The 26888-nt window shown below is 46.8% G+C and overlaps 1 protein-coding gene across 1 annotated transcript in view; it reads left to right on the top strand.

Moving 5' to 3' along the window:
- LOC119405538 (lysosomal protective protein) overlaps window positions 1-26888 on the top strand; it is a 42644-nt gene extending 15756 nt beyond the window's left edge. The window contains exons 2-10 of the mRNA XM_049419431.1: window positions 7459-7604; window positions 11015-11177; window positions 12518-12763; window positions 15980-16071; window positions 19032-19131; window positions 21620-21790; window positions 24421-24542; window positions 25314-25473; window positions 26778-26888. Of these exons, the coding sequence (XP_049275388.1) occupies window positions 7459-7604; window positions 11015-11177; window positions 12518-12763; window positions 15980-16071; window positions 19032-19131; window positions 21620-21790; window positions 24421-24542; window positions 25314-25473; window positions 26778-26888 (1311 nt within the window). The remainder of the gene's footprint in view (window positions 1-7458; window positions 7605-11014; window positions 11178-12517; window positions 12764-15979; window positions 16072-19031; window positions 19132-21619; window positions 21791-24420; window positions 24543-25313; window positions 25474-26777) is intronic.

The raw sequence follows: 26888 nt of genomic DNA on the forward strand, positions 1-26888 counted from the left end.
TTAACATCACAACTAGTTGCTTTCGCATTCGTTGCTTCGCCCTTGCGGTGAAACTGTGATTTTTTTTTTTGTCAACATCGTAGTGTAGAAATTATGGGATAAGAGGCAGGTGAAACTGGACTAAAGAAAATTTCCACGGTCGCTTACGCATTCGCCCAAGATGACTGAAAAGCGAGAACCATCTGTGGAAGAGAGAAGCGGAGGCGAAAGGCCAGCGCCGGTTAGTTGGAAGCACCGCTCTCGGACCAGCAAACAGTAGAAAAACAGTAGAAAAGGGACCACAGAACAGAACATAGATAGTCGCAAAACAAATCAGGTAATCACAAGAAAAGAGCCAAAATGGAGAAGAAATATCACATAGTCACACCAAAAGAACAGAAAATAGCCGGTAAACACAAGAAAAGAACACAAGAGAACAGAAAAGAGCAGGTGAACACAAGGGAAACACAGGCAATTAATGCTCGGCAGTTTGTACAGCCTTCACTTCTGGTGGAACTGGCTTAGATTTTTTGATATAGTAGTACCAGTCGTACGTTTCAGCCTGTACGTTGCGTGGTTGCATTCAGCACGTGCGCTGAAAACTGTTTCGCACTCTCGCCAAATCATAATAAAATTCAGGGACAGCGACGACGCGTTGACTGTTCATCCTCTTGATCTCTTCTTTTTCGTTCTTTTTCGATTTTTTGTTTGTAAATCGAACGATTTATTTACAGAATCGGAGACCAACGCCAAGGCCTTCGTTCCTCTGGAGCTCATTAATTGTTGATTGTTTTTCTCTACCTCTCTTTCAAGCGCGATGCTATCCAAGCTAAAATACTTTTTCGCTGATGCGCTCGCGCGCTGCCAATGCTTTGAGGCATATTTGCTCAAATAGCGGGCACATTCATTGAACGGTGTATGATACGCCCTAGGCTTATATCCACCACCAAAATATAGCTCCACAGATGCGGTGGTATAGCTTATCTCTTTCAGACGCTTTGTACGAAATTGCGTACACCACTTGTTTCTGCTAGTTGTGTTGACTAGTGGCTAAAAAAATTACACCATCTCCCGCTAAAGAGGACTATGAGGCGATGCGAAGCCGGAGCACTTGCACGATCGCGTTCCGTTGGCGTTCGCTGGGCATGCTACCGACCTCGCGTCGTGGAACGCCAAGAGGAACACTACGCGCGTCGTGTCTTCCCTCTAGCCTGGCCGTTAATTCTCACAGGGCGTGCGGGGAACTCGGTCGACAGGCGCGCCTCGGAGAGGAGAGAGAGGGGGAGGGGACGCGCATGCGCTGGCCCTCATCGCGGCGCTGCGCAGAAGAGAATTTCTGCATGTCGAGCCCGCATTTCAGAGGAGCCAACCAAGGAAAGCGCTGGACTGAACGCGCGCAGTGCTCTGCCATTTGAAGGAGAGGAGACCAGAGGAGGAGAGTAGCGTATGCGCCGTGAGAGCAGAAGCGAGAACGCAGGAGAAGCGCAAGCAGGTGCTGGTAGAGAAGTGGAGAGAGTAACGCGCAGCTGTTGGAGAGAGGGAAGGAGGAGAGTCGCGCATGCGTAGTGTGAGTGCGGACATCAACGCTGCGTGCGGATTACCACGCCGCCTTACATACCCTCGAGCAAGAGATACTTCGCATCTAAAAGAGCAAGAGACATGGAGGTTTGACTGAATTGAACCTCCTGCATATCAAACGGGCCTTCGTTTAATTTCATTTTGTTGTGTACTATTGCGCATGATTCCTCTGCTGAAGGCACTACCTGATTCAACGAGTCAGTCGACGTGCCGCTTCCCGCGGGCCAAGTCAAAAGTGAAAATTTTTCTTTGCTCAAAAGAAACGCGAATTAACACGAACACGAAAAAACAGAACATGAATGATTCCACGATAAAGAGATACTTAATTACAATTTCATTAGAATTAATTACTACAAACCACGTGAATCGACGTATTATGGCTATTTCTGTTGCAGTGGAATATTGAGTGCTTTGAAATAATGTTTTGTCAATTTGACGCATTTGCAGACCGTTCTTTACGGGTGGCATCTGAAAGGGTTATAACCTAGTTACGCGAGCACGTTAACCTCAGTTACGACGAACCTAAATTAACCGGAGTGAAATATAGTTACCTCCAACTGCAGCCGACACCTGTTGCACGGGAAAAGCTGTCCTCGTTTCTGGGTTGTGAAGCAGGTCATGTGATATCCAGTTTCGCGGATAGAAATATAAACATTAAGATACTTTTCATAAATACACTGGCAGCATTGGCGTAGCCAGAGAGGGGGGTAGGGGGTAGGAATAAATAAATAAGAAAAAATGCAATAAATAAATTTTTTGTAGCTGTCACTACCGAACTCTCATGTCAGATATTTTTAACACACCAGGTAGCGCAGAAGATAACTTGACCCCAGTGACCCTTTCCTACTCAGAATGCAAGAATGTTTTTTTTTTTTTCAGGACTGCGCCTCAAATCGTGCAAGGACACACTTTTTGATGACCGGTACAAAGTCTTCACTCTTGTATCAAGTAGATCTGTTTTGTTTCTACGATTTACACCGATTCGAATGATCATCCAACATTTGACACACTCCTGAATCGTCTGCGATTAGATGTTGCGTACACACCTCACTTATTGTGCCGCATCGAAAGAACCACACTGCGACCACTGTGATAATACACGATGCGTCAGTGGAGCATATCATCATAGAATGCCCGCAACACGACGAACGACGTGCCCAAGTGAGTGATCGGTTGAACAGCGTCGACAGACGACCACTTATAATTAGCAAAGTGCTTGGACCGTTGCCACATCCTGATAACCAAATTGGCGCAGTGAGTGCTCTTCGGGATTTCTTTAACGGGCACAGGTATAATTAACTGTTTATAGTTGTCATTATTGCTCCCTTTCCTAGTATTGAGTTATTAATGAACATATCTCGTAGTCACGATAAACGTAAGCGCGTAGAAAACTATCTGTACGGACTCTATTCGTCGTAATCTGTGTGACCATATATATATATATATATATATATATATATATATATATATATATATATATATATATATATATATATATATATATATATATATATATATTGTAAGGACGACAGCGCAGCAGGGGCGCGAGCGCGCGCTCGGCTATTGGAAGACGAGACAGAAGAAGTCAGAATAAGAACAGCCGGCCCACGAACGGGCGTTGTCTCTTGTCTCTCTGTTTATTCCTTCACAATGGCGCAGCCATTGTGAAGGAATATATATATATATTCACAATATATATATATATATATCAGAAGTAACTCGGCATTTTTCAGAAATAACCCGGGATATAAAGGCTTAAAGATATGTGAGCACAAAATTAATAACATTATAATTGACTCACTGGACTGAGAATCTCAGGCACGACAATGCTATATTTTATTTTCACTAGAACTTGCCTGAAAAAGATGGCAAAATTCCGGCGTACTTGGCATTACAGCACACTTGTAATGCACAACTGAAATAGTGAAAACTGAGTAGTAAACTAAGGAGACCGAGGTGAACCATTACTGACTCACGAGCAGGTACACTTCACGCTCAGGTACCTTGTGTTGTCGAACAGGGTGTTGACCCGGGGTTTGTGGAGGCGTTGCCCGTGGTGTTCAGCGTCTCGGTTAATTGCATTGAGCAGTGCGACGATACTTGTTTTCTCCTGTTTTGTTCACGCCCCCACGTCAACCAAATAATCGCGATTAAATCATTATACGGAAAATCGCAAGACTATAATTTCCCCGCACAAAGCACTATACTGCCAAAAAATAAACTCCAGCACTTGTCAAATGGGCGCCGTAGTGGAGCCCCCCCCCCCCCCCCCCCGACTTTAAGACCTGGTGACCATGTTGTATGTACTGACTGGGCCTTCAGACTGTGTTCATTCATTGTACGCCACATATCGATTACGCACAGCAGTCAGTACGCTTTAACACGAACGCTCTGCAGCGTGGCCTGGACTGGTTTGACTGATGCCAGCCGCGAAGTTCTGGGCACTGTTGCCCAGATGATACCTCGGTACGCTTAGATAAGAGATCGACATGCATTGGTAACATCTCGGCAGCAGAGCCCAATGCTATGCGGCGCTGGCGTCAATCAGACCGTTTCAGGCCACGCTGCGGAGCGTTCGTGTTAAGCGTGTTTTCTTATTCTTTTATTCTTTCTAGTTTTTCTTGGTTTCGTGTGTCTCTTCAACACTAATATCATGTTGATGGGATAGCCGACTCTAACTAGCCTACCTTCCCATGTTTTTTTTTTTCATAATTAAATTTAAGAAAAAGTAGAATCACTGCAAAGTGCTTAACGACGCCATTATCATTGTATGTATAGTTAGATCGAAAGGTTTTGAGCAATTGAACAATTTATAGCCGTAAAGGTTGGGGTGTTACCCATATGACAGCAGAACACCCTTAAGTGTGTAAATATTTCAAAGAGAGTACTTGTATTTAATTGCCCGTCAAGAAACCACAGATGGACACAATTAATACCTATACAATGTTCGAAGGTTGTGGGTTGGGACTCCACCGAAGGAAATGGTGATTTTTTTTTCGTCCATTTCAATTCGTTTCAATTTACTTCATAATTACTACACTAGAATTACAGACAACACTTGATGTCCCCTGTGATTTTATTCGTCCAATTGTCTGTTGTAATCATTAGGCTGCGTCTGGCATGTGTGTAGTATTATATCTTCAAAAATGGCTTCAGACGCCACTAGTCCTCTTTTAAGGGGGAAGCCTTAGATGCCTCATCAAAGGCGAAGTTTGACCGTCGGCGTCAACACGACCGATGAAAAAAATCATCACATGATGACGGCGCCATATGACGTAGTATAACGCGACGTCACATGATGCCGCCATCACATGCCATCGTCGCTTTGTCAAAGGTGGGCTGATCACGGAGGCAGTGCAAAACCAGGTGAGGTGCAGAAGACTTGCAGTGCCTCCGATCACGGAGGCAGTGCAAAACTACATTAGGTGCACAATGCTTTCGGATGGGGCTTGGGAGAATCAATACATCGGCTGAGAAGAAGAAGGAGAAGATGGTTTTCGTCTTCGAGTCGTATTTGGCGGCATAAAAAACACCGTGAGTTTTTTTTTTTTTTTTTTTGAATCTGCACTCTTGGCTTTGGTTCAAGCATATAGTTTTTTTTCCATAGTGAAACTTCTACTACTACCGTCTAACAACATTAAACCAGCGTTAATTTTAGCCTCGCCGTAGCAGGCGCTGGATGAGGAGGTGTTTTACATCGTTGTCAGCGGGACCACCAGGACATGCAGTTAATCCGGACGCAGTCTGACTACCAACCAAGATTTAGCCTACGCGGCTGATCTCTAAGTTCGGTGTCGGCGAAGAGAAGCGGAGGGCGATGGCCTCTCTGACTATCGCAGACGCTTCCGTTAGTGAAACTCAATCCCGTGCCTCCATAAGGTACAGGGCCCGTATCTTCAAGGGATGAGCGACGGGCGCAGTCGCGAAATCGGCCAAACGTGGCGGCTCTTCCAGAGAAAAAATACTCCTGGTATCGACTTTCCGGGAGTAAGGCGTCCACAACCGTCGGCTTCTCGCTGGAAGGTAAGTTTCGCTCACAGCTGTTCGTTAGCGTTTTGCAATGCGTTTCACGGGGACAATAAACCTTAAGTTGTCTGTGAACCATCAAAAAATGCCTTAATTGAAATCGAAATAATTGTGCTATGCTTAATTGGTGCCAGGGCTGCCCGCTTTGCCATCGCTCTATTTCTTCGGCGATTCAACGTTTGACGTTCGGAATCATTCTTGCGTTTAGACGAATCGTGTACCCAGACTTGACTACGAAAATTTCTTTTAGAAAAAGAAACAGTAATTTAAAGGCATTGGTTTAAACACTGAAGCAGCCTAAACGAGTGAGCTGTGGCGTTCCTCTACTAATCAACGGGTTTCGATGCGGAAGGGAGAGAGGGGAGATAGGAGAGGGAAGGACGTGTATGCGGCTAAGTCGAAGGCGCTCATTACATAATACTAAGCCTGTAATCCAATAATCTATAATCTACTTCACCTTTAACCTACTTCGTTCGAATGCAAGTTGCCTACATAGATGCTTGAACTGTGCTTAATATACTGTCCAGCCTTAATGTGCGTCATATCCAATCCGCACTGAGAATCGCTTATGAAAACCCTTAAAAGAGGCATTTGTATATAGACCCATTCAAAGCTGTAACATTTTACAGCGAAAGCTGTTATGAGATCATTTCACCGGCCGTTTTTGGCGCCGTAGTTGTCCGCCGCCGCCGCCGGTGTCCGTAACCAGTATCGCTCGAAATAAGAAAAAAAAAACGAAATAAGAAAAAAATTCTAGGATGGAAGGAGGTTCGAACCTGGGCCCTCTGCGTGGGAGCCCAGTATTCAACCTCTGACCCATGCCGGTGCTTGAAACTGCTTTGCAAAAAGGTCCTGTACAGGCTTCATCTCGGGAAGGAACCACATTAGCATATGCAATATAGCGTGGTAGAAGAGTAAAATAAGCACCAAGCGTCGCACAACGCGAATACTGTAACCAGGCGTCATACAATGCGAATTGCGCAACCAGTAGGTTGTTCAATGCTTCCAACCCATTACAAAGGGCTCTGCCATAATTCATCGTCATCAGGCACAGCATCAACAAAGTGCGCATAATGCCTTACATGCGTTTAGCAGGTACCAACGCTCTCCGTAGAATGACGAAAAATGGCACAGTGCCTGCTGCCCTACTTCTCAAAAATTACAATGATAGCGTGATAGATAGGAGATAGCGTAGCGTAATTTATAGCGTAGTGGGTTCCTCGCAAGTGCACTTGTATTGGTTGCCAAGGAAGCCCATAAGCGCATGATCCACTTCCTCGGGGTCTCAGTAAAATTACAATGATTTATAGCGTAGTGGGTTCCTCCCAAGTGCACTTGTATTGGTTGCCAAGGAAGCCCATAAGCGCATGATCCATTTCCTCGGGGTCTCAGTAAAGTTCTTCGCTACCCGTCCCCCGTCTCTCTCCCACGTCAACGTATGTTATACAGCATGACGGGAGAGGGAAATAGCGACCGGGCGTCACCCAATGCAAATTACATAAATGGTGGGCCGTTTAAAGATTCCAACCCATTACAAAGGGCTGAGCCATAGTTCTTCATCGTCATCAGTCGTCGCGTCAACAAAGTGCACATAATGCCTTAGAGACGTGTAGCTGGTGCCTCGCTTCTCCGCAGAATGACGAATAATGGCTTAGTAGGTGCTTCCCAACTTCACAAAAATTGTCATTTATGGCGTAGTGGGTACCTGTCTAGTGTACTTTTATCGTAGCCCCAAGAGAACTAGCTTACAACGTGCTCTAGAAACGCCGCTCTTCCAGCTTTCGCTGTGACTGTGCTGCGGTTTCAGCGCAGGCCTGGCGTTTTTTTTGCAGAGGCATATTTCGACCGCAGCCATGATTTCGGAAGTGATTCTAGCTGCTCCTGTCTCTGTCGACGTTGACCGCGAGTTCTGACCCGAGCCCCTGGGAGGTGACCTCCGTGCCGGGGCTCGACCAACCGGTCAACTTCAAGCATTACTCGGGATTCGTTGACGCCGGCGAGGGGCGACGACTTCATTACTGGTATACGCGACTCCTTAGTCACTACAACGGTGCACACGTCACCATTACTTGGGCAGTACTGGCACACGTCACATTTATTTGGTCGTTATTGGTGTACATGTCACCTTTATTTGGTTACTTATTCTCATAAGACGGGATTTTTCTTTCGTGACTGTTGTGTCATGCCATTCATTTGATCGTTATTATGGTAGACAGCTGGTCACCCTTACCTCGTCACTTTTGTTACACGTCACCCTTATTTTCTCAATAATGGTATACGTCGCCCATAATGATGCACTACATGTGTACACGTCACTCTTACTTGGTCATTACTGGTATAGACGTCCCTGTTACCTGGAAACTGATTGTCATTACACATCATCTCTTTTTATTTCGGCATTATTAGTACGGATGTCACTCTTATTTAGGCGTTAGACTGGCATACATGTGGCACTTCCCTCGTCACTTACATCGCACGTTACTCTTAATTAGCCACCACTGGCGTAAACGTCACGCTTATTTGGTCACTACTAGTGCATGTCGCCTTTATCCCGTCACTATTTGCAGAAATGGTACTATCGTTTTGTCGATATAGAAGTACAAGTCACACTTCTCATTTTTTGGGGCACGTCACTCCTAATTAGGAACTACACCCCAAGTTAAAAATAAAGACTCTTTTAACTCTCATTTTTGGGGCACGTCACTATTAGTTAGGAACTACACCCTAAGTTAAAAATAAAGAGTCATTTGACTCTCATTTTTGAGGCACGTCACTCTGAATTGGGAACTACCCCCAAGTTAAAAATAAAGAGTCATTTGACTCTCTTTTTGTGAGTCCTGACTTGCCACGTATATCCCACGTATATCCCACGCATATACCACGTAGGATGATCTTAGGAGATCATCATTATACTCTCGTAGGAGAGTCGTGGGATCCAAAAGTTAACGTGTCTCTTTAGAGAGAGTCATATGCGTGGCAAGCCAGGACTTTCCGAAAAGGTTGAATCACGTTTTTTTTTTTTAGAGAGTGCAATGTTGAGTGCATGCGTCCAGCCTTGTGTGCACACTTATGGCACACGTCACTCCTGCTTGGCCATCATGTTGACTGTTTTGATCTTTATGCATGTATTCATTGCACTGTAATAAATAGCTAGTTGAGTTGAATAAACTTTATTTGCCCAACGGTTGTTATTGTGCCCGGGGCTAGGCAGCCAGGGATCCACCATTCGAGGAACATCTTCCGAGGTCCTCGGCGACGGCCCTGGCCCGCTGGACGGCCCACTCCTGGTCTTCGAGGGCCTCGCTGAGAAGGGCGGTTCGCCATCGCTCAGCAAGGCGCCCCGCTTCAGAGAGTCCTTCAGTTGTACTCGTCCTTCCTCGTAGTCTATCTTCATTTCTTTCGCATTCCCAAAGTACATGGGCCATATCGGCCCGTCTGTGCTCGTGACATTCAAGTTTTGAAGTGTTTCTTTCTTCGTCCGTGAAGTGTTTCTTTCTCCGACGCCACGCCTGCGCGCCGGAGGCGCTACTACACCGTCGCGGTTATCTCATTTTTTTCTCTTATTCTTTTATTCCTTCTTGCTTTTTTGTTATTGTGTGTTTTTCATTATCGATATCGTGACGTCGTAATAGCCGGCTCAACGTGTTTCTCATATTTTCCTATATAGCTACTAAAAAAAATTACTCTAGATGCTTGGGATAATATAGAGTAACTCAGATCACTGAAATACCACAATACTTCACTTTTGCAACTCAGGTGATAGGTAATCTTTATGCTCACCGAGTAAAAATATTTCGATTTCACGTTTTAATAAGCTAAATATTAGTACTGGTGTCTTGTTTTTTGTTCATTTAATGACAAGTAATATGACTTGTGTAGACTGCAATCTCTATAAATGTTCTCTGGTATGTTCACTTTTTTTTTTTGCTAAACCAATTAATCTAACTTGTCGGTGCGATGCTCGCTCTTGGATCATATTTATTGGTACTTACAGAGGTGTGTTTTGTGGTAGGTGTAAGTAGTGCGAATGTTGCGGAACGTCTTGTTTGAGAGCTTCCAACAGCTCACTGAAAGCAGAATATCGCAATGTGACATTCGAAGGTTATGCGACTTGCAGGCTGTCTTCATATCCTCAGCACATCGATCTCTACAAGCGTGTACCAATACGCCGACAGTACGCACACTATGTTTCATCATTTTCTAAATTCACGAAGAAATACTCTTCCCCAATACTTCGAAATTCACGAAGAAATACACTTTCCTAATACTCTCGCTCACTACTCTTCCTCAAAGAACGTAGTTTTCGCCACAAGTCACTCGCTTCCTTATGTATTTGCCCAAGAGGACTGGAAGTCGAAAGTCGATCTTCTTTTTTTTTTCTCATTTGATTGTATTGATCCCGCCCGACAGCTTTCCGCACACAACGTAGTTTTGCACTGCCTTCGCGATCGGCCCACCTTTGACCAAGCGGTGGTGTCGTGCAATGACGTCATCATGTGACGTCGCGTGATGTGACTTCGTAGTGACGTCATAATGACGTCACAAATTTTGGCGACCTCTGACATCGCGTGACTGTCACTGGGTGACGTCGTCGCATGGTGATGATGATTTTTGGCATCACTCGTGTTGATGCCGTCGGCGCTCACTTTTCGCGTTTTGTGAGGCACCTAAGGCTTTCGCCTCAATATCTTCTCGAGCAAGTTGGTGCTTAGGCTAAATCTCGCGCCAGAAGATAGATAGTTGTGGGTTCGGCAAAACGCGGTGTTCTTAACCGAGAAGCTCTTATAGCCGGCCGTAAAGTGTCCAAGGTCACCAGAAAGCTATCAACATCATGAACGGGTATGTGTGACAGAAATTAGGCGAATCCCACTACTCACCACTGGTCCACTACAAATGAACAAGGCCGCAGTTAGCCCAAGAAATCACGGGTATATGCCACAGAAATTGGGAAAATCCCACTACTCACTACTGGTGCACTAAAAATGAAGAAGGCAACAGTTAGCTCAAGAAATGGCTGCGAAAGCGACGGCGGCGAGCCTGAGACTCCGAGTACGTACACTGAGAGAATACTAAGGAACCGGGAAGGCAACGACGGTTGCGAGAAGCGACCCCGAAGCGATGGAAGCCCTGCGCCAAAGACAACGTGGCCGTAGATCTATGAGAGGCGCGAACACTCTGTTTCAGCGCGAGTTTCTGTCTCTGGAGTTTGAACATCCGTGTCGCATCTGTGACTGTCTGTGGTTTAACTCCAACCTCTCTGCGCTGAGAATAAACCTCGAAACAACCTAGCATCACCTATAGCTTAAAGCTTAGCAACAACCTAGAAGCAACCAGACTGGACTTCAGAATCGTCCGGTTCCGCTGTTTCAAGCTTTTGCGTGACTTAGTGCTAGCTTCGCCATTTTTTTTTCCCCTTCTGGATTTCGTAAAGGTTCATGGAAAGCCAGCGGTCGCCCTCCGAGGACCCTGTGCTACTGTGGCTGAACGGGGGTCCCTGCTGCAGTTCACTCGTGGGAGCCATCGCAGAGCTGGGCCCGTTCAGGGTTGGCTACCAGGGCATCAACATGACCATGAACCCTTTCACCTGGAACAAGGTACGACGAAACTTTGGCGAACCACTTTGCACCTCCAGTAAGCTTTAATGACCGCTTGTTTCGCCAACCGGCGTTCAGTGATGGTGATTATTTATTTATTCAGCCAGCGTTGAAATAACTTTTTCTTCAAAACAAGCACGTCTTGTTAAACTTACCTAGCAATTTATAGTGCAAAATATTGATTATTTATTTATTGGGAGGTAATCTTTGTCAAAAATTGCATTAAAAGTGGTAGTCACGCCAGCCGTGATAAGTGACTAATGGGTGGCTTAATTCAGAAAAGCTTTAGCATTTTTGTAACTAAAGGTTGGAGCTATGCAATGAACTAGAATAAATATTATGCAGTAAATATCAAGGAAGTAATGTTTAAAAAACCAAAAAGACGGCGGAAAAGAGTCACTTTAGACTGAACCTGTTTGCAAAATCAGCTGTGAATTCAAAAATATTCCATCAATTTCTTTTATTGCAGTTCACTGCACAGATATATATGTTATAAATTATTATACAAAATGTCAGTTCAAAGTACACACTGAGAAAAACGTAATGAAAGTTTGCGTCGCATTACTTGGAGCAAATTATTATTTTGGGAAAAACGCAAAGAAAGATTTCAGAGCTTGCAAAAAGCGTGCGTCCCCCTTGTGGCTGTTTTTAGAGATTTAAAAATAATCAGAAACACAAAGTTATATTTAATGACATCTTCTTATGTAACAGTCAAAATGAAATTGATAAATATTTTTGAATATCATTACTACAGACCAAACAACACTTACTTTCGAAACCAACGCAGTGTGGTTTCGGTTTCGCTATACGAGCGTGGGGTATGGAAAACTTTCTGTAACTTGCAAACTATTGATGATAGGAGGATAATTTTTGTTGCAACATATTTTTTAATGTTTGGGCGTGCATAAAAAACAAAAAACTAAAAATCGAGCTTGGGAAAAAGATTGACTTTTGAAGGTGGTCTACCACCTTAAACTTTTACTATTATTACTTTTACTATTATTACTTTTAAACTTCTATTATTATTATTTTTTTAACGTGTTAAAGTAGATGTTGGGGCCTAGTGCCTAGGTGTGGCTACTCCTCTTGTATAATAATTTGAACACTGAAGTCGATGGTCATAAAACAATACAAAATTTACGCATGAATGGACATTCACACGTCCATTCAAATCAACAATGTTCACAGGTCATAATGTTCGGACGTCAACAACAATGCTCACACATTTTAAATGTTCGCACGCATGAAACGTCCACGCTTTTCAGAATAGTTCATCAAGGTGCCCAGTGAATGTTGTCCAGCACATCTTAATCTTTTTTGTTCTCGAATTTTCGTTACAGGTGGCGAACATAATCTTTCTTGAATCGCCCGCGGGCGTTGGGTTCTCCTACGACCGCTCGGGAAACTACGCTAGCGACGACACCCAAACAACCGACGAGAACTACCTCGCCACGCTGAACTTCTTCGAGGAGTATCCCGAGTTCAAGCGGAACGACTTCTACATCGCGGGCGAAAGTTACGCCGGTGTCTACGTTCCTCTGCTTGCGCAGCGGTTTGTCAAAGACCCACGGGGAGTTAATCTCAAGGTAAGTGAATTTACAACAACGACAACTACTACTACTACTACTACTACTACTACTACTGCTACTACTACTACTACTACTACTACTACTACTACTACTACTACTACTACTACTACTACTACTACTACTACTACTGGTGATGCTGCTGTTGCTTCTACTATACTGCTACTACAACAACGACAACTACTACTACTATTACTACTACTACTACTACTGCTACTCCTACTACTACTACTACTACTACTACTACTACTACTACTACTACTACTACTACTACTACTACTACTGGTGCTGCTGTTGCTACTACTACTAGTGCTGCTGCTATGGTTGCTTTTGCTGGCGCTCTTACTACTACGTTTACGACTACTACTGCTACTGCTGCTGATACTGCTACTACTTCTTGTTTTGCTATTTTATTCGATGATGTTATATTAGCAAAGTAAGCTGTGTGTGCCTGCTGTTTGAGATATCAGTGTCAGAAATATGTAAGCGTAGAGTTTCTGAGGAGAAATAAATTATGCAAGAACAATCTGTCGGGTGCCGCGGACGTCCACAAATGTTAAAAGCACGCTACTCAGTATAGTATGAATTAATGTTTAAATAATTGTTCTATGATACACATTGGAATTGAATTGTAACCGGCGTGTTTTCAACGCGTGTTTACTTTAAGCGAATTTTCAGGGTGACATCATTTTCGATATTTTCCTTCCCAATGGATATGACTGTATACAATGGCGTTCCGATTACACTTTTGGTTCAGTGCACAATAAGGTGATTTGTTAACTTAGTAATTGAAACAACAGTGTATTTCTGAGCCGCATGTTTGATGGCGCATATATCGAAATCAGATTTTATTCCAAGCATATATGTATTGCGAACCCACCGGCTATACGATTCGGTAATTTCAACATGAACCATATTCTAATTAATGAATCGATGTTTGTTAAAGACCTACGGATTAGTGTAATGTTATCATTTATAGACGACCTCCGAACTTCAGAGTTTGCTGCTAACATTCAAATTTCCTTGCGCAAACTACAAAAAGAACTGGACACGGCGAAGAAAGACACACGTTCCGATATTTACCGCATAGTTTGTGCTGATGTGATATGTACGTGTGTTTCTTCGCTGTGCTGATTTATTTTTGCAGTTTGCGTAAGGTGAGTTGATAATGTTAAACTAACCAGCCCATTGTCAGGTTTTTTTTCTTATGCAACATTCTCTTTCCGCTCTGGAACCCTCTGTTCAATACTTTTTAAAGGGGTCATGAACCACTTTCCAAGTAATGATATAATGACCTTAGTATCGGAGCTTACTGCCTCCCAAATCGATTGCCGCAAAAATTTCTCGAATCCGTCAAGCATTAGCGGAGTTACGGGGGTTTGGCGCACGCTCTCAGCGCTTTCTCTCTTTTCTCGTGCCGACGAGCGCACAAGCTAGACAGGGAGGGATGGCACGGGAGTAAGAAGTTACGTCAGCGCGCGTCATGAAACGCGATCGCTCTCCCGCTGTGATTCGCACGCGCGAGTGCGGCTACCGTGTAAAGTTAGCAGACTGAGGAGTGCGGCGCGGGCAAGTGGCGGCACCCCGTGGCAAGAAGCGCATCTCATCCGGCTATCGGCCAATAAGCATGCTATGTCTCCGCAACGTCAACGTGCAGACGCCCCGCCCACCGACGAGAGTGAGAACCGGCCTCTGTTTGAAAAGAGGGTGCCTGGGGAAACGGCAACTTCGCGCTCCGCTTGTGGCCTTTACGCGGCGCGCACGACTGTAATATTTTCCAGAGCAGTTCATAGCCGTGTCAGCTTTCCGCAGGTTGTGTTTTTTCAACAAGCCCAAGGGGTGCTTCATGACCCCTTTAACACGAAAGTGTTTTATGCCGGGGCCCCCCAGAACTTCACTGGCGTATTTCCGTCGCGGATATGATGTTTGTAAAAGGCACACCAACGAATGAGAAAGAAAAAAAAAACTAGAAGAAAAAGTTCCACCGCCGGGAGTAGAACCCACGACTTCCGGTCCGCGACGACAGGAGCCCGGCGCTCTACTGACTATACGCCACCGAGGTACATGCGCGAGGTTCCACAAACGCGCCTTATATCTCCACGCATTGTCCCTCGCACGGTGCTCTCTGTTGGCGGGGCTAGGTTGGGCGGGGCGGGGCGGGGCGGTGAAGTGATGTACTGCGTGATGACACTAACGAGTGCCGATAGGGAGCGATTTGGCGACGGCGCAGTTACAGCGTCTCCATGCTAGCGAGGGACGCTGGCCGCACTAGCATCGAGGAGTCGCCCTCGACGCAGTTACGTTCTTTGCCTTTAGCTTTGTGTTAGCGTGTGACGGCTCGTTGTCGGAGTAGTGCAGCTTCCACGTGCACCAACGGTGTTTCTCCGCCGCCTACTGCTTCGATTATGATAGCACCGACTAATGAAACTGCTGCAGTTAGCGCCGCAGAAAGGCAACGATGTCGACGAGCGAATGTGATGCCTTCGTGGAGCGAGACAGAGGCCAGCGGGACGTGGAACGCATTCGCGCGTTCGGGGCTCAAGCTATGAATCTGGGCCCCCCGTGTTGCTGAAGCGCAGTGTATAGTAGTGTATGCACGAGCACAGGCCTACGTTCCGCATTACTGGGGAGCACACAACTTCCTGTTTCTCTTCTCAATTGACGACGCTTTGAAGGCGTGCATATCGAGTACGTGTGGTTATGACGTGCTTGTTGATGTCATTCTTGCGCGGGATTCGCGATATGCTGGGTCCAGGTATAGACATATTACAGCTTCAGCTACCACAACGGTAAATTATAATCATGGACCTTAGTCGTCGCGATGGAGACGTGCCACTAGGCGTCAACGTGGGTGCATCCATGTCAAACGGTGCTATAACTGCCAAACAGCAATACACATTGTACAAGCTCTCATAGATCAATGCACGATAAACAATCAACTACTATGAAGGCATGTGCACGTTTCACTTTCGTTTTATACCGATTTCTATGACGGAGGGATCAGCCATGTTTTTTTTGTAAAGTGTTACGGAAGAAACCCGGTATGTGTGCTGTCGTTTACATTGCTGGTATTAGTTTAGAAACCAGGAAACCTTCCGTTAGCACCTTAAGATACAGTTAGAGCGGCGGTTATACCTTAATCGCCTGCCTGATTCCCAAATATTTGTATGTACTGTACGTTATCGCTGCATATGCTGCCTTGTTTTCGTTTCCAAGGGATACGCCGTCGGAAACGGAGCACTAGACATGGAGCTTCTCGGCAATTCAATCATGTTCTTCGGCTACTACCACGGTCTTTTCGGTCAGAGGTAAGCAGTGTTCTGTAGTCTAAACTGATATACCAAACGCGGAGGTCTACTGGTTATGGTGCTCGACTGCTGGCCCGAAGGTCGCGGGATCGAATTCACCTTTTTTGTAGCGTTAGCTACACTTGCCTAGCCGGAGCTGGTTTCGCGTGGGTCATCATGAGCCGTGCTGCGCATGCGCGAGGATGAGTGCGGAGCCGGCATCTCACGTGCTCTCCGCCACCGCCGCGCGCGGCTCGCCGCTGCTGGCGGCGTAGAGCGGGAGCAGTGGCGTCGCAGCCGGGCAGACAGACTGGCGCCAGCGCGCGTGACTCGCCGCTGCTGCTCTGCGCATTCGAGAGGGGTGACGTCGTAGCCATGGCGCGCGCAGCTATTCGCCTTCGTTGTGCAGTCGACGTCTGACAATGCGCTGGTGCCGCTTGATAGCGCCTCTGACTGGCGTTTGCAGGTGGGTAACGCCATGAAAAAGGAGAGCGCAAATGCTGCTCAACGGCGCAGAAGAGCCGAGAAGCTTATGTCATCGGATCCCGATGTAGTTGCCTGGCAATTAACGGTTCAGCGTACAAAGAATGAACAGAGGAAGGCTAAACGTGCTGCGGAGACACTGGAGGAAGGGGAGGAACGTCTAGCAAAGGGGCGTCGCCAGGATGCTGAGCGACGTGCCCGACCATCCCTGCAGCAGCAACAACAAGACGCCGTCGATGACGTCAAGGCTCGCCGATCGACTGCCTATACTGTGAAACTTAGCGAAAGCGCCAGTGCGACTCGGACCTTCGAGACGGACTTCGTAAACAATCCGTTTGGATACGTGTGCGACGCGTGTGAAAGACTATGGCACCTGAAAAACTTGACGCCGCTGAGTAGTGCCATGCGTGAAACGTTGAGTTTAGTGGCGGCGCCTGAGTGGGGTGAAACCGTGGCGCGGGTTTGTACAACGTGCAAGAACTTTCTCGTTAAGCAGAACATTCCGCTCTTTAGCGTTACCAATGGGTATCGTTACCCGGCCATACCGCCAGGTCTACCGGTTCTGAGCGATGTGGCCGAATGTGTGTCATTGGAGCAGCAGTAAGCAGGACAATCAAGCTAATCCTAGACAATCTGGAAAGCTCAGAATAATCAGCTGAACCTTTGCTAACGCTACGTATATCCTGGCATAGCCGAGCTAAGCCACTGCAATTTTTAGATGCGAAGTATCTTATGGCGGAGTTCAATCCGGTGGTGGTGGTGGTGGTGGTGGTGTGCGGCGTGACCACCCTTACTGCGCGTGCGCATACCCTCTCCACTCACCATCTCCGCTCCCATCTCCACTCCCCCTCTCCACTTTGCCTCTCCCTTCCCCCTCCCTCCGCCTCTCCATTTGCCCTCTCCCTTCCCCTCTCCCCTCCCCTTTCCCCTCTTCCTCTGAAACGCGGGCTAGACATGCCGAAATTCTCTCCTGCGCAACGCCGCGATGAGCACCAGCGCATGCGCGTCCCCTCCCCCTCTCTCTCCTCTCCTACGCTGCCCCCCTCTCGCACGCCTGCCGACCGCGTTCCCCGCTCGCCCTGTGAGAATTAATGGCCAGGCTAGAGGGAAGACAAGACGCGCGTAGCGTTCCTCTTCGCGTTCCACGACGAGAGGTCGGTAGCATGCCCAGAGAACGCCAACGGAACGCGATCGTACAAGTGCTCCGGCTTCGCATCGCCTCATGGTCCCCTTTAGCGGGAAATGGTGTAATTTTTTCTTTCTCTCTCTGTTTCTTTCTTTTTTCTTTCTTTGATTCTCTCTCTTATTTTTTTCTTTCTATTCCTGTCTTTCTACCCGCCGCGGTGGTCTAGTGGTTATGGTGATCGACTGCTGACCGGAAGGTCGCGGTGTCGAATCCCGGCCGCGGCGGCCGCATTTTCGTTGGAGGCAAAATGCAAGATGCCTGTGTGCTTAGATTTAGGTCGAAATTTCCGGAGCCCTCCACTACGGCGTCCCTCATAATCATACCGTGGTTTTGGGACGTAAAATCCCAACAGTTATTCGAGTAAACAAATGTTCGGATCCGGGGCGCTGCGGAAATCAGCTTCAGATAACGATGGTGTTCTTGAGCAGCGGTTTTACTAGTTTTGCGGCCGTTTATGTTTAGAGCACGCGGTCAAATTGAGGATCTTTTTCGCCGGGAAGCACCTCCATGGACGACCAGCATGTACCGATGGCGGCGGCGTGAAAGTGGAAGCAAAATGACGTCAGAGGTAGGAAAATGGAATCGCGATAACGTCGTGCTTGTAGCATACCTGCGTCGAACCATTGCCGTACGCGTAATTCCAGCGTCGCCATAACATCGCGACAAAGAGCGAGATAGACACGGATTAAGTGGTGAATAGTCAAACGTTCTACTTGGAAAGAGACCCTCAGAATAAACGCTCCCGTCTGCAGCCCTGACAGGCTAACTTCGTCTGTAACCACTCCACCACTACCACCAAGACGATGACGACGACGACAGCTACTACTGCTACTACTACTACTACTGGAGGAGTGCGCTTAGCTGGGCTGGTTAGTACATGATTAAGACGTGAGCAAACAGCGCTAAACGCGGGACGGAGAAGAACGACAGACACAAGCGCTGAACTAAGAACCACCAACACTACTACTACTACTACTACTACTACTACTACTACTACTACTACTACTACTACGACCGCTTATACTGCTGCTGGTGTCGCTACGACTACTGTATTACTACTACTATTGCTACTACCGCTAGTACTACTGCTGCTAGTTCTACTACTGCTGTACTGCTAATAATATTAATACTACTACTGCTACCACTGTTACTGCTGCGGCTGCTGTTGCTCCTACTACTACTACCGCTACCACTACTGTTATTACTACTACAACTGCCGCTGCTGTTACTGCTACTACTACTACTGCTACTACTACTACACCATTAGCTTTCTGCCACAAACCGCAAAATGCTTAACGTTTTCAATTTGCAGGCTCTGGAAGGAACTCACGAGCAACTGCTGCAATGGGAGCATCTCTCAGGAGACGTGCGACTTCGGGTGGTCCACCAAGAACCCCGCCTGCGTCGAGCCGGTATATATTTATTTATTTTCTAATCATGTGGACACAACATAAAATGAGTGGTTGGCGCGCCTTTAGACGTCCCTCCTAAAGCTCTCCTAAAAGGAAAAACCAGAGGTGCCAAGCCTGAAGAAAGTGCGCAGTTGGCGGCTTTTTTGTTTCTCTTCATTGTTCTCTTTATTTCTTCTTCTTTTTCTTTTTTATCTCGTCTGTCTGTTTTTTCTAAGTGTTTTTTTGTCTCTGTTCATTTATATTTCTTTCTCTCTATGTATTTCTTTCTTTTTCTCGCTCTGTCTATCTTTTTTGTATTTCTTCTCCTTCTTTCTTTTTATTTATTTCTCCTTCTGGCTTTCTTCCCTTTCTCTTTCTGTGCTATGCTTTACTCTTCCCTCCTCCTTTCCCTCCTCCTCGCTTCCCTTTTTCACCCCTTACTATACTATACTATAGTGTACTATACCATACTATACTACTCTATACTATTGGCCTCGAGGCCCACCACTGGAAACGCCGGCGCCACCGTCGGCGTGACGTGCTTGGCAGGATCACGTGGTCTCAGCGGCCGCGTCGGCTGCTTGTGGCGCACTGCCGCGTGCTTTGAAAACGAGTTTCAAGTCCCGCATGCGCTGCGGTCTGTTCAAATTCGGAAGTTTTCTCTCATTTTCTACTCAATTGAAACCATTGTAATGGTAAAGGCGACGAACATGGGGCTGTACCGCTCGGTGCCGCAGTGCCGCGCTTACGCAAAGGAGCCCAGTGTCAGCCTGCACTGGTAACCGCGGGACAAGAAACAGCGTGAAGCATGGGTTGTAAAGCTAAGTACCGGCAAGTAGCCATCCGCTACGAGTCTTGTGTGCAAGAAGCACTTCCGCGACGAAGACTTTTGTTACTGCGTCGGGCCTGCGATGTTCGGTGAGTAGCAGACAGCGCGCACTGAGACGATGGCTCGCGCGCGCTTCCCGCCGGCAAATGATGCTCATCTGCCACAGGATGGTAAAAGCGCTACCTTTTACCACGTGCGATGCCATCTCAGAACCCTCCAATGCGACCTCTTGATCGTCGGCCCCGTGCTCAGCGTCCACAAAATCGGCTGCAGATGCGCAAGTCATTGTTTAGATACGTTGAATTAAAAAAAACGCACAGGGTCCCTTATGCATTCGTTAAAGATGACTACAAGGCGAAAGCCATCTTCTTGTCAATCGATGTACTGATTCTCCCGCGCCCCCCTCCAAAAGCCTTCTGCACCTAACGCGGTTTTGCACGGCCTCCGTGACCGATCACGGAGGTAATGCAAAGCGACCATGACGTGTGAATACGTCACATTATGGCGTCACATTATGTGACGTCATAATGACGCTACATACTTTAGCGATCTGTGACGTCATGATGACGTCATATGGTGACACCATCACGTGACGATTATTTTTTGCATCACTCGTGTTGACGCCGCCGACGGGCAACCTTCCCATTTGATGAGGCATGCATTGCTTCATAAGCTACATAAATTCTCATATTTTGCGGCCTAAAGTTCACAGCGCGGTGCCAAAACGCGCTCGTAGCAAAAGCGAAACCATCAGTACGAACATACATGCAGACGCTCATACATGCAGAGGCACCGTCAGTCGTCGCGAACCCGTGCGATCGCTGGCTTGAGGCTTCTTTCTGTTATGCTCCGTTTGGTTATACAGGCAGTCTACTCTAACGAGATATTTCCCATAGTTTGCACTCAGCGAGTGACTACCTTTCACGTAAGAAGCCGGTTCAGGGGTCTCCAACGCGGTGACAGCGTGAAGCGGGTGCTCGGTTTTCTGCCAAGAGACAGCGACTGTAGACTATATTGTGCTTTCAGTTCGTCGAAAATGATTATTTTGACAGTAAAGAACACAGTTAATTTTGAAAGTACCTACAGAAATGCCCTGGAGGGCTTCCGCGAGGTGTTTTTGTAGAGCGCCGGCGGTATCCTGCCTAGCACGCTATCGAGGCGCGTCCGATAGAGGGCGACTCCGTAACTCCTCGAGGCCAATACTACTCTACACTATACTATACTATACTATACTATACTATACTATACTATACTATACTATACTATACTATACTATACTATACTATACTATACTATACTATACTATACTATACTATACTATGTCATGCTGTCTAGCATCTGGATCTTCTGGTCGGTGCTGTGGGGCATGGGCTTCAACTGCTGTGGCAACAGCCGTGTGTTCTCTTTCCTAAAGGATGGCGCAACAAACACTACCCACGCCTACGTCTCTGGTAACCGGGTCTTCCGCGAATGATGACACGAGCACGTACAATGCTGGCTAGAACTATGTAAACCCGTTTTAAAAATTATAAAATACTAACTTATTTCTTTCGCACCTATCTGTCACAAGAAGATGCAGCTCCCTAATCTCCTTTTAAGAGGATATGTTCAGACGGCGACTTACTAGTTCCAATGTTCGTCCGCTCCGTGGAAGTGATTGCGCGACCGCGTATGTCGCAGGTGAAGAAAGCCAACCAGATCATCCTCAGCAGCGGCCTCAACGTGTACAACCTGTACGACCCTTGCAATTACGACCAAGGCAGTTCTTCACTGGCGCTACGCTACTCCGACAGCACGATGCAGCACGCCTTCAGGCGACTCATCAGGAAACTGTTCAAATGGCCTACCTCGGTGAGAGCCTGTCACGAATTTCACACCGTGCCTCGGTGTTGTTCTTTTTGCCGTATCAACGAGCCGCTGTCGAATCCTGCACTGACGGCACGATTATATGATCGCTGGGAGAGATACATTCAAACGCGAGTTGTTTAAAGGGCTATGACACACAATTTCTATCGCAATCTGTGTTATGTGGGTTAATCCTTATGCGTTCACGAACGAGCTGGCGAAATTTTAGCGCATTTGGCCGATCAGCTAATTTATAACTCAATATTTTTTAAACACGCGAGCGGCCTGAAAGTCGGGCAACACTGACGCACTGGCAAAGCGTGACGTAACAAGCTGCTTGCTCTGCGAGCGTCTCCATTCCGGCGAACGATTTTGTTCTGTGCTCAGCTGCGCGTGTAATCGAGCTGTTTTTAAGCTTTCTTCAGCTCGACATCGAAACTGAACACTTTTTGTAGTGGCTGAAACTATCGTAGAAGACGACGACTCCGCTCCATGTAGCACACGACGTCATACACACCATTGAGAAAATGGCGGTCACCGGCGTTTGGGCGCGGTTTATAGCCGGCGACCTCTAGGGCTTATTTTGCACTAAAATTTCATTTACAGTACATTTTTCTTATATGTATAGGTACAATAGACCCTCTACATCTGTTTTTTGCAGAAAACCGCAATAGGCGGGGTGACCTTGTCATGACCCCTTTAAAGGTCCCCCTTTCCAGATTTTGTCATTGCGAACGAAGAACGGAGCGCGAATTTTTCAAAGACGACCTCTGACACATCAGCTGCCCCACCCCCGGTCTGCACTGACTCGTAATGTTACCAGCAGGTTACGAAGGGGGACGCTTATAGCATCCATTCATCCACGTGTAATAAAAATTCACAATGAAGGAAAGCTATGATTTTTCAAGGGCTCGTTTATCTTTGTTAGACACAATATTAATGAGAACTAACAGACAATAACGCCAAGGAAAGTACAGGGGGTGTTATCTGTAGTATTAGAATGTAAATGTGAAGAAAGTAAAGTGGACGAAAAGATGACTTGCCGCCGGCAGGGACCGAACCTGCGACCTTCGAATAACGCGTCCGATGCTCTACCACTGAGCTACGGCGGCGGTCATCCTCCCGTCCACTTTCTGGGGTATATATGTTGATTAAACCTAGGAGTGTTAGTCAGCGCCAATCGCAGCCATGGCGGCGAGTGTGGAACACTCTTTTTTTTTGCCTCTTGGCGTCACGTAGCACGTGATCTTTTTACGAGTTGGCAGCTGACCAATAATCCCTCGCATACTACCTGAAGGCATTAAGTCTCCCAGGACGAGACCCTCGCTACGAATGAAGGAAAGCTATGATTTTTCAAGGGCTCGTTTATCTTTGTTAGACACAATATTAATGAGAACTAACAGACAATAACGCCAAGGAAAGTACAGGGGGTGTTATCTGTAGTATTAGAATGTAAATGTGAAGAAAGTAAAGTGGACGAAAAGATGACTTGCCGCCGGCAGGGACCGAACCTGCGACCTTCGAATAACGCGTCCGATGCTCTACCACTGAGCTACGGCGGCGGTCATCCTCCCGTCCACTTTCTGGGGTATATATGTTGATTAAACCTAGGAGTGTTAGTCAGCGCCAATCGCAGCCATGGCGGCGAGTGTGGAACACTCTTTTTTTTTTTGCCTCTTGGCGTCACGTAGCACGTGATCTTTTTACGAGTTGGCAGCTGACCAATAATCCCTCGCATACTACCTGAAGGCATTAAGTCTGCCAGGACGAGACCCTCGCTACGAATGAAGGAAAGCTATGATTTTTCAAGGGCTCGTTTATCTTTGTTAGACACAATATTAATGAGAACTAACAGACAATAACGCCAAGGAAAGTACAGGGGGTGTTATCTGTAGTATTAGAATGTAAATGTGAGTGAGTAAAAGTAAATGTGAGTAAAAGCTCAGTGGTAGAGCATCGGACGCGTTATTCGAAGGTCGCAGGTTCGGTCCCTGCCGGCGGCAAGTCATCTTTTCGTCCACTTTACTTTCTTCACATTTACATTCTAATACTACAGATAACACCCCCTGTACTTTCCTTGGCGTTATTGTCTGTTAGTTCTCATTAATATTGTGTCTAACAAAGATAAACGAGCCCTTGAAAAATCATAGCTTTCCTTCATTCGTAGCGAGGGTCTCGTCCTGGCAGACTTAATGCCTTCAGGTAGTATGCGAGGGATTATTGGTCAGCTGCCAACTCGTAAAAAGATCACGTGCTACGTGACGCCAAGAGGCAAAAAAAAGAGTGTTCCACACTCGCCGCCATGGCTGCGATTGGCGCTGACTAACACTCCTAGGTTTAATCAACATATATACCCCAGAAAGTGGACGGGAGGATGACCGCCGCCGTAGCTCAGTGGTAGAGCATCGGACGCGTTATTCGAAGGTCGCAGGTTCGGTCCCTGCCGGCGGCAAGTCATCTTTTCGTCCACTTTACTTTCTTCACATTTACATTCTAATACTACAGATAACACCCCCTGTACTTTCCTTGGCGTTATTGTCTGTTAGTTCTCATTAATATTGTGTCTAACAAAAATTCACAATGGTGCTTGGCGTGAGGAGCTCTGTAATCATGCTTAAACTGTCAACCGTGCACAGACCATCAACGTCGGCAAGCCCAAGTGCATCGACCAAGACCGCTTGCAGCTGTACTTCAACCGTCGTGACGTCATCGAAGCACTGCACGTCCAGGAATCGCCGCTGCAGTGGTACCCTTGCAAGTGAGTCTATGGCGTGCAGTGCTCCGAACTGCTAGGTTAACTGAATTGAGATTATTTATGGGGTTAATAAGAATATTCTGCGGATTGGCGAAATGTTCGTGAACCAACTAGCGCATCTTAGAACCCTTGTTGGTTGGTAACAACTTTATTGATAGTCCTGCAGAGCTATCGCCGAGCGGACCTTAGGTCTCCCACGTGGGGACATGCATTACAAATATTCTGTGCGACTCCTCGATCCATGGTGCAACGCGTTAACCCACAAGGTCGCTAACGCATACATCCTCCAGCATACTAACGGAGAGTTATTCATGTGCACTATGTACGGTTCGCGGTACGCAGACCTCTAAGGTGTTTCAGCGAGGTAGAGGCTTATTCACTGTCATCCGCGAGACGGAGCAAAGGGGTAAAGCGCGTCCTTCCGAGGCACCGCCCCACTCGCCTTTCGCTGGAGTTGAGAGGCGTGCCTCCGTGCTCTGTACTTTGACCTATAGTGCGTGGTCGCCCGTGCTCCCGCGCTTGTCTCTTGAGAGGGGGGGATTAAACGGACGGTCTGTAGCTTCGTACGTGTTGTGCTGTCGTCGCAAAGTTTGCATTAAAGCCATAGACCGCTCGAAAGTCACTTCCCTCGCTGCAGCAGCCGTGTTTGATAAAGGAGTTTCCGCAAACGACTAGCCTTCCTTCGTATGACATTCCAATTTGTTGCTATCGCATTCGTTGCTTCGCCACTGCCTTTTTGGCTTTTTATAACTGGCTTTTTGCAATACATTTCAGCCTGGCCATCAATTACACCGAGCAATACACCACGATGCGCGAGGTTGTCCAAGATCTGGCCGAGTCGGGCCAACTGAGGGCTCTTATCTACAATGGAGACGTCGACATGGCCTGCAACTTCCTAGGCGATGATTGGTTCGTCCACAGCTTGGGATACGAGGTAAGCAGAGATAAAGAAGACAGGCGCGCGCTTACGCGTGCTCTATTATTGATGAAGATTGTGATAATTAATGTGTAATAATTCTTTGGGTTTAACGTTTTGAAACTACGATATGATTATGAGGGACGCCGCAGTGGAGGGCTTCGGAAATATCGACCACCTGGGGTTCTTCAACGTGCACCTAAATCTGAGTACACGGGCCTCAAACATTTTCGTCTACATCGAAAATGCCGCCGCCGCCGCAGCCGGGATTCGATCCCGCGACCTTCGGGTCAGCAGTCGAGTACCATTACCGCTAGACCACCGTGGCAGGTATTTATTGATGAAGATTGATATTTGTCTGATGTCCATACGAACGATAAATGTGATAATATAGTTTTTGTGCAAAGAAGACGAAGCGTGCGCAGGTGATTGATTGATTGATTGATTGATTGATTGATTGATTGATTGATTGATTGATTGATTGATTGATTGATTGATTGATTGATTGATATTGTGAGCGAATAATAATTGCGTGCGCGCGCTTCGTCAACGGAATACCCCGTAGCGTACATGCCCGTTTTATTGGTTGATATAATTACATGACATGGGTTCCATGTCTTGGCAATATGTGCGAATGCTGAAATATTGCTGCACTGTGTAGCTTCGATTAAACAAAACAAAACAAAAAAGGTCCAGCTGTTATCTAAAACACGGCGTCTCTTGCTTTCTACAAGTTGGCTTGTCACAGCAGTGCCTTCGCAGCCTTGTACACCGCAGACGCACGGCGCCATGCCAAACTCATCTCTTTTAAATAGAGAGTTTTAGTGCCGGGGACCCCAAGCCACCTGCGTACGTAAGCCCTAGCGTTCTTTTGTATTCTCCGTGGATGCGGCTGGGAGTACAAAGGAACGCAAGAGCGTGCGTACGCAGGTGGCTTGGGGTCCCCCGCACTAAAACTCTCTAATGTCCTAACGCTCCCCGAACGACAAGCCTCTCATTACCGTAAGACAACCAGAAGATGTATTATGGCTTCTTTAACTAAAACGCGTTCTTGGGCTAGTTGGTGCGTGGTCTGACAAAAATTTTGGAGGCACAAAGGAACAAGGACAAGAAATGACAGGACTGGCGCCAAATTTTTGTCAGGCTTCTTTAACGCTGCACTTGGAAATGTCCGCCATTCAAATTAAGAATGAATACGGTAGTACGCAATCGTCAATGTCCGCGTTCGAGCCCCGTCGCATATCAAACGCGAAAACGTGCTTGAAGGTGCAGTGCCATCTTCTCCTGCAACAATCATGTCGTTTCTCTTCTCTCCCCGAAAGCCAACGTCGGAGTACCGGATGTGGCACTTGGACGGAGTGATCGCTGGATTCGTCCAGAACTTCGAGCACGACATCACTTTCGTCACTGTCAAGGTGGGTCCCACTTCGTAG

The sequence above is a fragment of the Rhipicephalus sanguineus genome, chromosome 9 (assembly GCF_013339695.2).
Source record: "Rhipicephalus sanguineus isolate Rsan-2018 chromosome 9, BIME_Rsan_1.4, whole genome shotgun sequence".
Lineage (NCBI taxonomy): Eukaryota > Metazoa > Arthropoda > Arachnida > Ixodida > Ixodidae > Rhipicephalus > Rhipicephalus sanguineus.